This window comes from Entelurus aequoreus, linkage group LG02 (assembly GCF_033978785.1).
Source record: "Entelurus aequoreus isolate RoL-2023_Sb linkage group LG02, RoL_Eaeq_v1.1, whole genome shotgun sequence".
Lineage (NCBI taxonomy): Eukaryota > Metazoa > Chordata > Actinopteri > Syngnathiformes > Syngnathidae > Entelurus > Entelurus aequoreus.
The window spans coordinates 66,730,416-66,741,426 of record NC_084732.1 but is presented as its reverse complement, the minus strand read 5'-3'; the positions used below and the strand labels follow the sequence as shown (position 1 = coordinate 66,741,426).

General features: G+C 37.2%; 1 protein-coding gene across 1 annotated transcript in view; it reads left to right on the top strand.

The window, feature by feature from the left end:
* The window catches only part of gas2b (growth arrest-specific 2b), a 74,289-nt gene that overhangs the window by 36,896 nt on the left and 26,382 nt on the right, over nt 1-11,011 (top strand). Inside the window, exons 6-7 of the mRNA XM_062030914.1 lie at nt 3,457-3,916; nt 3,999-4,106. Coding sequence (XP_061886898.1) covers nt 3,457-3,916; nt 3,999-4,106 — 568 coding nt within the window. The remainder of the gene's footprint in view (nt 1-3,456; nt 3,917-3,998; nt 4,107-11,011) is intronic.

Genomic DNA, 11,011 nt, shown 5'->3' with positions numbered 1-11,011 from the left:
TAACTGTACAATATATTTTTTAATTTTGACATTCTGTATAAGCACATTGAGATTAGAAACCTAAATTCCAAGTAGGAAAAATTTAGATTTTTGGAACTTTATAAATGTCTAACTTTTAACAAAGTGCAAAGTTAAACTGTATAATTAAAAAAACTAATGGATTGATTTAGTAAACAAAAATATAAATGTATTAAAATAGTTATGTGTCCCATTCTACTTACACCTCAGGCAAGCTGAATTTAACATCCTTGATCAACCAGAAGAAAAAGTCTGGCCTGTGCTGGGTTTTCTACGCCATGATATGTGCCTATGCGCCATTTGGCCACTTGATGGCACTGTTCGCTCACCTTCTCTCTTCTCCCTCTGCAACCAAACATATGTTAATGCTTTAATTAGCGTTGCAACAATTAGTCGACATAATGTAATGGACATTGTCGACAATAAAAAAAATAAAAAATCGTCAACAAATATTTGTTGTTGTCGTTGCGTCACTTAATATGATTTTGATGTGATTTTTTTGTACTTCCGAGGGAAGTACAGCCCACCCTCTACTGCAGATTGGCGACTGAGAAGCGGAGTTACTGAAATTCAAGTTTATGGGATATGATGCACTTTTAGTTTATTTATTTTTCACTGTGTTTTTTACTTTGTGTAATAAAGTAACCCCATTGATTCCTTAGTAATTTATGTTTCTTTTGGTACAAGTTACTATAATAGCTTTTGGAAATGAGTTAAAATGGACTTAAACATGTAGAGCAGATCCTATAAGCGATAATCGCATTAGTCGACTATTAAAATAATTGTTGGTTGCATCCTTAGTTTTAATTGACTGATGACGAGCGTTTTTCCACCAACAAGAAGGTGGTGTCATGTTTCATTGCCTGCTTTACTTTTGCTCTGAAAGTGGTTGCCAAATGAAAAATAACGCGACCACAAGTTGACACAATAATCCAAATTATTGATCATAGATCTAGTTATAATTGACCACTTTTCACCGTTTAAAGACTCTTAGACCGTTTAAAGTCAACAATTTTGAGTCTAGGTTGTCCATGGTCTGCGAGTTCAAAGACCAATAACAGTTCAGGACTTTCGAGTAAAGAAAATAAAAAGCAAGGTTATGGAGAAGGAAAATGTGAATTCCCATTTGATAAACACATAAGCATAGTTTGCTTCGTTGATTCCAATGTCCGTCATTTGTCTGTCCCAGCGAAGCTTCTAAATGTATAACGTAGGTAGTAGTGGGGACTAAATATTACCATTTAGAAGATTGACTCTCTTTCCCCTAAATAGACGCTTTACGTGTTTATTATTATTGCTGACTTATTATCAAGTTAGCCATGTTGTACTGATCAGCCTGGACAGAGCTGGGTGTACCACCTTAAGACTTTGCAGAGGTCTAAAGGATGCACAGTCCTAGAATCATGAGTGACCAAAATGTTGTTTAAAATGTATAGGTTGGATTCCAAGTTGCCTAACCAGCAAGCTTAATTTTTGCAAGGATTAGTAAACATAATCACAACAAAGTTGATTATACAATACAATCGACAGAGATGTGTTATTTTCAACAAATCGCTTAAAGGCCTACTGAAATGATTTTTTTTTTATTTAAACGGGGATAGCAGATCTATTCTATGTGTCATACTTGATCATTTCGCGATATTGCCATATTTTTGCTGAAAGGATTTAGTATAGAACAACGACGATAAAGATCACAACTTTTGGTATCTGATAAAAAAAAAGGCTTGCCCCTACCGGAAGTAGCGTGACGTAGTCAATTGAACATATACGCAAAGTTCCCTATTGTTTACAATGATGGCCGCATGAAGTGAGAGAGATTCGGACCGAGAAAGCGACAATTTCCCCATTAATTTGAGCGAGGATGAAAGATTTGTGGATGAGTAAAGTGCAAGTGAAGGACTAGTGGGGAGTTGAAGCTATTCAGATAGGGAAGATGCTGTGAGAGCCGGGGGTGACCTGATATTCAGCTGGAAATGACTAAAACAGTAAATAAACACAAGACATATATATACTCTATTAGCCACAACACAACCAGGCTTATATTTAATATGCCACAAATTAATCCTGCATAAAAACACCTACGTGTTTGTTATGCTAGCTCCTAGCTCCTATGCTAGCTCCTAGCTCCTATGCTAGTTCCTAGCTCCTAGCTCCATATAAGCCGCCAATCCAATTCAAACACCTGCACAACACACACAATCACTCAGCCCAAAAGACCGTTCACCTAACCCAAGGTTCATAAAGCTTATATATTTAAACAAAGTAACGTACGTGACGCGCACGTACTGGCAAGCGATCAAATGTTTGGAAGCGCAGCTGCTACTCACGGTACCTGGTATTCAGCTGGGAATGACTAAAACAGTAAATAAACACAAGACATATATATACTCTATTAGTCACAACACAATCAGGCTTATATTTAATATGCCACAAATTAATCCTGCATAAAAGCACCTACGTGTTTGTTATGCTAGCTCCTAGCTCCTCTGCTAGCTCCTAGCTCCATAGAACACGCCAATACAATTCAAACACCTGATCAACACACACAATCACTCAGCCCAAAAGACCGTTCACCTAACCCAAGGTTCATAAAGCTTATATATTTAAACAAAGTTACGCACGTGACGCGCACGTACGGTCAAGCGATCAAATGTTTAGAAGCCAAAGCTGCATACTCACGGTAGCACGTCTGCGTCTTTGTCATCCAAATCAAAGTAATCCTGGTAAGAGTCTGTGTTGTCCCAGTTCTCTACAGGCGTCTGTGTATCAAAGTCAAAAGTCCTCCTGGTTAGAGTCTCTGTTATCCGAGTTCTTCCATCTTGACTGCATCTTTCGGGAATGTAAACAAAGAAGCGCCGGCTGTGTACGAGTTGCTGCTGACTTCCCTCGCAAAATAGACGCTTCGCACCGACAACTTTCTTCTTTGCTTGCTCAGCTTCTTTCTCCATAAAGCAATGAAGATAATTGCAACAGATTCACGAACACAGATGTCCAGAATACACCCAGAATCAGATGAAAACAGCTATTTCGTATTGGCTTCAATGTGGAAGCCATACACGTGTTCCCCGGGCTACGTCACGCGCATACGTCATCCTCAGAGGCGTTTCGAACCGGAAGTTTAGCGGCAAATTTAAAATTGCACTTTATAAGTTAACCCGGCCGTATTGGCATGTGTTGCAATGTTACGATTTCATCATTGATATATAAACTATCAGACTGCGTGGTCGGTAGTAGTGGGTTTCAGTAGGCCTTTAAGCAATAATTGTTTGACTAGTCGACTAATCGGGAAAAAAATTGCTGACTAATCGATTACTGAAAAAAATCGTTAGTTGCAGGCCTACAAAGGTATCGCTTACTGGTAAATAAAAAGCAAAATTGATTTTGTAATGATTCATTTTTACATATGTGATCAATATCTGTCTTGTATTCTGTACTTAGGTATGGAGTGGACCCTCCAAACCTAGTGAAGTTGGAGAGGGAGATAGAGAGGGAGGAGGCAGGGCACACATCTCCATCGGCCCAGCTACCCTTCTCCTTTTTTCCATCCCCGGCGCTTTGCTCACGATCACCGACCACTCCTTCCTCGCCAGTGCCCCTTCCTCCAAGTATAACCTGTCTTCGTGAAGACCACACACCCCTCGTCACCTCTGATCGTCCATCAGCCACCACAGACCCAATGCCCATATGCTTATCCCCCCCGCAGTCCTACTTGTCTGGCCCTAAACTCTGCACAACTTCCACACAAACCTCCAACAGCACATCTACAGCTTCGCTTGGCCACACCCAAACGGCTATAGTAGCAACACCTCCTACAGCCTCCCGGCCGCCAAACCCGAACTATCATTCCAAATACAGCAGCCGAAAGAGCATCAGCACACCCAACATTTTGGATGACATTGTATGTATTATTTAAGTTTTCAATATACAATGTGTATAATGCAGGACCGCACTAGCTTAACACTTTGTGTCTCATTTTTCAGGTGAGAAACATAATCGAAAATCCACCATGCAGCTGTCCGAACAGGTTTCCCATTGAAAAGCAGCCCAAAGGCTGTTATCGTGTCGGGGAAAAAGTTCTTTACATACGAGTAAGTCATGAATGCCCACACTTAAAGGGGAAGTGCACACTTTTTTGCAAGTTTGCCGATTGTTCATGGGAGGAATCATTTCTACCTCTAAATCACTTTAAAAATGCATTCAAAAACCGTCAACAATACTTCATTTACAATCCGCAACCTGTAAAATAACCTAGCTGTATGGACATTGTTTTTGTAAGAGTGAACACTGAGGAACTCTCTTTCTAGCGTAGTAACACATCGCATACTTGCCAACCCTCCCGATTTTCCCGGGAGACTTCCGAATTTCAGTACCCCTCCCGAAAATCTCCCGGGGCAACCATTCTCCCGAATTTCTCCCGATTTCCACCTGGACAAACAATATTGGGGGCGTGCCTTAAAGGCACTGCCTTTAGCGTCCTCTCTCACCTGAAAAAGAGACTATTATATATGTCTCCGTTATCCATAGGTTTATCTATAACCCATAAAGTAGGCAGGCACGGAGCTATTTCTCAGCGTGTGTTTATTCCAGCCGGCACGTTAATACACTGACACACAACATCCGGATTCCCTTCATGCATTGCTTCAAAACTACGGCAAGTAGTAATGTCCAAAAACATAACAGAGACGAAGCAGAAGAACGAAGAAGAGACATGGCGACGACGAAGTACGCTTGCAAGTTCCAAAATGATTGGAAAAAATAATTTCAGTTCATCCAGGACAGCTCGAAGGGGTATGCTGCCTGCACATTTTGTAGATCAGACTTTTATGTGTGTGTATATATGTAAATAAATGAACACTGAAATTCAAGTATTTCTTTTATTTTTTATATATATATATATATATATATATATATATATATATATATATATATATATATATATATATATATATATATATATATATATATATATATATATCAGTGGCGTGCGGTGAGCTTAATGTCTGGTGAGGCACGACTGCATCATCACAGTCAGATTTACAAACATATGAACCTGCAGTGCAGGTGTACCTAATGTTGTGTCCCTGCGGTCGTTCGCGGCTCCTGCAGCGCGAGCATTGTTGTTTTTGCACTTTTTGACTTCTTCTTAAGTGACTTTTTTGGGTGGATTCGGTCTTGCACGTGGAGGGTTTGGGTGTGGGCTTTGGTTGGTGTGGCGCTCCCGTCGGGCGGTGCATTCTGCGGCGGAGGTGCTTGGTACCAGGAGGCGGGGTTATGAGACGAGCCTCTCACAGTGCGTCTTCGCAGCAGTATTATGAATGCTCAGCACTTTACACACATACAGTTGGTGACAAAATACACTGTACATTATATACCTCAGCTAACTAAACTATGGAAATGTATAATATAATTCATATAGCAATACGGTCTCACTGCACAGCAGGACAGCAGTTAGCCGAGTCATTGTGCACAATCCATGTTGAGGCACAACGCAGTGACGTGCCTCAACTGGCTGCTGATCACCGCACCGTCTCTTCTCAGTATTTGAACAGCAAATGTGAAAATAAAAATAAAAATAATCTAAAACTGGTGAATTTAAATGGAAAATAACTTTAGTATAATCACTGGATACATATAACAATTTAATTAATTTTTTTTCTTTTTACTTTTTTTCTTTCTTTCCATGATGGCAGGTGAGGCCGTGCCTCCCCTGCCTCTAGTGACTGCACGCCACTGATATATATATATATATATATATATATATATATATATATATATATATATATATATATATATATATATATATATATATATATATATATATATATATATATATATATAGCTAGAATTCACTGAAAGTCAAGTATTTATTTTATTTATATATATATATATATATATATATATATATATATATATATATATATATATATAAATATATATATATATATATATATATATATATATATATATATATATATATATATATATATATAATTATATAGAATTTCAGTGAATTCTAGCTATAAATATACCTACTGCCCCCTTAACCCCGTCCCCACCCCCGGCCCCGCCCACCCCGACCCCGTCTCCCGAATTCGGAGGTCTCAAGGTTGGCAAGTATGACACATCGGTGTGCTTCGGTATTAGCCGTAAAAGCTAGCTATGACAAGAGATAAAATAGCTTCTACGTCAACACAAAACGCATTTGGGTTTGCAATGGACAACACAATGTGATAGGACACCAATCTGTGCTGACTGAAATACATGAACAATCATATTACAGTATGTGTTAAGTATTAGCTGACATTTCATGTTTTGTTGGTACACAGCTAGCCAGACAGCATATGTACTGTAGTTGTACTAACACGCATGATGTGCTGCGTGCATCATGATCGATATAAAGTATGAATCACTCGATGGACAGATGTTCGTCAGATCCAGCTGGCCGGGGACATTTTTTCCGGTTTATTTGGGGTAAGCACGCCATTTATGTCGAAATAGCTTATCTCCAAATTGCATATTTGCAGCTTCGATTCGCTTTCACCTCACTCTCCTGGCTTCCGTCTGCTCCAACGTGTCACCCTCTTCTTCGTGCTCACTTCTATAAGCAGTAGTTTATCTTCCGTTTATTCAGATTAAAAAAGATAAGGTTGTTAATACTCATTTGTCAACAAATAGTCGTCTTTGTTGTCTGTTACCAAGTCTGCCATGATTAGAACACACAAGCGTTTTGTATCCTGAAGTATGAACACACATTGTTGCCAGAAGTCAAACGTGTGCTGCTATGGAAACAAAAATCAATGCCAAAAGAAGGCATTGATTAAAATTATCAAAAACGGTAAAAATTGTGCATATTACATATTGTTATGATCGTGTCTGTTACTACATCATTTATGGATTTGCAGTGTGTATATTAAACTTTGATGGAGGGTTTTGAAGTTGTTTTAGAGGGCTTTGATTTGATTTAGATTTTTATTAAGGATCCCCATTAGCTGGTTGCCACAACAACCCACTAGTCTTCCTGGGGTCCACAAACTCAATACAATTACAAGTAAAAGCATAACTGCACAATACAGAAACAGATACAAATAATCAACAAGCAAACAATGTACAGTCTCAGAATATTAGTTACCATATAAATATAACTACACAATACAAAACCAAACAAAAATCATCAACAAGCAAACTAATTTACAGACTCAGATAAAATATTAGTTTCCTTTTAAAAACCTGTTTACTTTCAATGCCGGTCAGAATTTGAGGCAGGTTATTCCAGAGCAATACAGATCTATAAATAAAAGATTTCCGCAAGGCATTCTTCCTCGGACCAGGGAGTACAAAATGACTCCTCACTAGACACCCTGGTATTATGATTATGCCTAGTGCTACTGTAAACTATTTGGGCCATAAGAAAAGCAAGAGTTTTACTACTAGTGGTTACAGATTTGAACAATATTAGAGTATTAGCTGACAACCTGTTCTGCACTGTCAGTCAGGAAAGAGAAGCATGCATTTGGTTAACATTGGTTCTTAGTGAACAACCCAGAACCAGCCGTGCTGCCCTATTCTGGACAATCTGGACTTTACTGATCTTACTGGCTTTGAAGGCTACAACAGTGACTATGCATCTTTTAAGCGTTTTTCATCATCTTTAAAATCCTAATAAAAACAAAAAAAAAGCATGTGTGTTCTTGTCTCTCATAATGATTGTGAACAATTGGCAACATTCCCAAAAAAGAGCAGTTCCCGTTTAAAGGAGAATGTTGCCAATAATTCAGAATCCTTAAGAGAGACAAGAACACATTTGTTTTTCTTTTTTAATGCATTCTAACTCGTAAATATACGTAAATAAAAGTCAGTTTACAATGGAGTCAGTGGGGGGGTCCTCTATTCCACCTCGAAATAACCATCCAAAAAGCGCCAACAATACTCCATTTACATTTTGGGACCTGGATATTAACCAACTATTTGCGATATTATTATTAAAAGCGCTAACATTAAGGACCTATTTTTATTGGTGCATTTTCACATTGAGATAACGTCCTTATGCTGCTGTATTGATATCATCAGCTGGTGAGCTCCTTCTTTGCCTCGGAGCTCGTTAAAGTTTGTTCTAGATTATAAATGATGCCTCTCACCTGTATAACAGAAGGATCAGGACATGATCTGAAAAGTTGGTCATCTTTGACAACCAATTTAGACCCGAAAAGACGCTTGGTTCCACCCCCCTTTTTTCTTTGCGTGGATTATGAGTCATTCTTCATCTGAACGGAAATATATGAACATCCTAACAGTCAGCATTCCAGTGAGACCAGACATTGTACAGTAAGTGATGTTTAGTTGTGTTTGTTGGCTCTCATGAAGTCTGCAGTGAGTAGTAATCAGTGTAATTGTTGCGTTTGTGAAATGATTGTTTGCTTAAAATGATCAAAATACGTAAATATAACATGTTATTATGAATGTGCCTGTTACTACTGTACCTGTATATACTTACAGGGTGTATATAAAACGTTGATGGAAATGTTTGGGTGTTTTTTAGGCTCTTTGTAGGCAGAATAGAGCGACTCATAGGCTTCATTTTAAGCTGACTTTTGCTCTCCTTTATTTACTTGTTAGAATGCATACAAAACCGAAAAACATATGTGTTGTTGTTTTATATAAGGATTGTGAATGATAGGCAAAATTACCCCAAAAAGTGCAGTTCCCTTTATATATAATTATTCCTTTTAAATGTGCTTTACTGTGCGTACGACCAACATGCAACAAGTCAGGCAATTTGTATGGTTAACACCCAGAACACCCACTGACAGCCTACCTAATTATCTCTTTAATTTACTGTATATGGTTCACTTGCGCTTAACCACCATGTAGCGCTTGCTGCAGTGGAGACAAACTATAAACTATACCTATAAACTAGAACTATAGACAATTGCAAACTACAAAATATATTGTGCAGTACTAATAGTGTGTCTTTGGCGAGTGATCAACTAAGACTGCCTGGGCAATTGAAAACATTTAAACGAGGTTTTTTGTGTGTTGGCTGTCACCATGGAGACAGTCATTTACTGCACATCTGTATACTCCAACCTGTGGTGTGTTTCACTATATGTGGAACAACTATGATATGCACCACCTTTTCTGGACAATATAGAAGCAGATATAGACAACAAAACGTACATTTTAGCATGTCAAAGGTGCGCTCTGGGAGGGCTTGCGGTGTTATGATGGTGCGTCTGAAATGATCCAGTGGCAAGAAAATGCGTGTTTTGAAATGTTTTATTTTTTTTATGAGATATGTTGATAATATGTCTATTTAATATATTAGATCAGGGGTCACCAACGCGGTGCCCGCGGGCACCAGGTAGCCCGTAAGGACCAGATGAGTAGCCCGCTGGCCTGTTCTAAAAATAGCTCAAATAGCAGCACTTACCAGTGAGCTGCCTCTATTTTTTAAATTGTATTTATTTACTAGCAAGCTGGTCTCGCTTTGCCCGACATTTTTAATTCTAAGAGAGACAAAACTCAAATAGAATTTGAAAATCCAAGAAAATATTTTAAAGACTTGGTCTTCACTTGTTTAAATAAATTCATAAATTTTTTTACTTTGCTTCTTATAACTTTCAGAAAGACAATTTTAGAGAAAAAATACAACCTTAAAAATGATTTTAGGATTTTTAAACACATATACCTTTTTACCTTTTAAATTCCTTCCTCTTCTTTCCTGACAATTTAAATCAATGTTCAAGTAAATGTATTTTTTTTTATTGTAAAGAACAATAAATACATTTTCATTTAATTCTTCATTTTAGCTTCTGTTTTTTCGACGAAGAATATTTGTGAAATATTTCTTCAAACTTATTATGATTAAAATTCAAAAAAATTATTCTGGCAAATCTAGAAAATCTGTAGAATCAAATTTTAATCTTATTTCAAAGTCTTTTGAATTTATTTAAAAAAAATTTGTTCTGGAAAATCTAGAAGAAATAATGATTTGTCTTTGTTAGAAATATAGCTTGGTCCAATTTGTTATATATTCTAACAAAGTGCAGATTGGATTTTAACCTATTTAAAACATGTCATCAAAATTCTAAAATTAATCTTAATCAGGAAAAATTACTAATGATGTTCCATAAATTCTTTTTTTAATTTTTTCAAAAAGATTCGAATTAGCTAGTTTTTCTCTTCTTTTTTTCGGTTGAATTTTGAATTTTAAAGAGTCGAAATTGAAGATAAACTATGTTTCAAAATTTAATTGTCATTTTTTTCGTGTTTTCTTCTCTTTTAAACCGTTCAATTAAGTGTAAATATAATTAATTATTAATAATAACATAGAGTTAAAGGTAAATTGAGCAAATTGGCTATTTCTGGCAATTTATTTAAGTCTGTATCAAACTGGTAGCCCTTCGCATTAATCAGTACCCAAGAAGTAGCTCTTGGTTTCAAAAAGGTTGGTGACTCCTGTATTAGATATTAATAGCTGAGATAGGCTCCAGCGCCCCCCGCGACCCCAAAGGGAATAAGCGGTAGAAAATGGATGGATGGATATATCTCCTATGAAAAAAAACGGAATGTCATTAAAAACAACGCCTTAACCCAATCGTAATTTTATGAAGGAAATTACGAAATAAAAAAGTTATCACATATTATGATAATGCTTGGAGAATTTCCATATTAATATCAACTATACTAATAACTCTGCTATATGTCTGCACAGATTTGGCAACGCAACATTTTGACAATCCCATACACTCCAAAGTCCATATCCTTACTCTCTATTGCTACACCGCTGTAACACCTTTAAAGGCCTATTGAAATGATTTTTTTTTATTTAAACGGGGATAGCAGATCCATTCTATGTGTCATACTTGATCATTTCGCGATATTGCCATATTTTTTATGAAAGGATTTAGTAGAGAACAACGACGATAAAGGTCGCAACTTTTGGTCTCTGATAAAAAAAGCCTTGCCTGTACAGGAAGTAGCGTGACGTCACCAG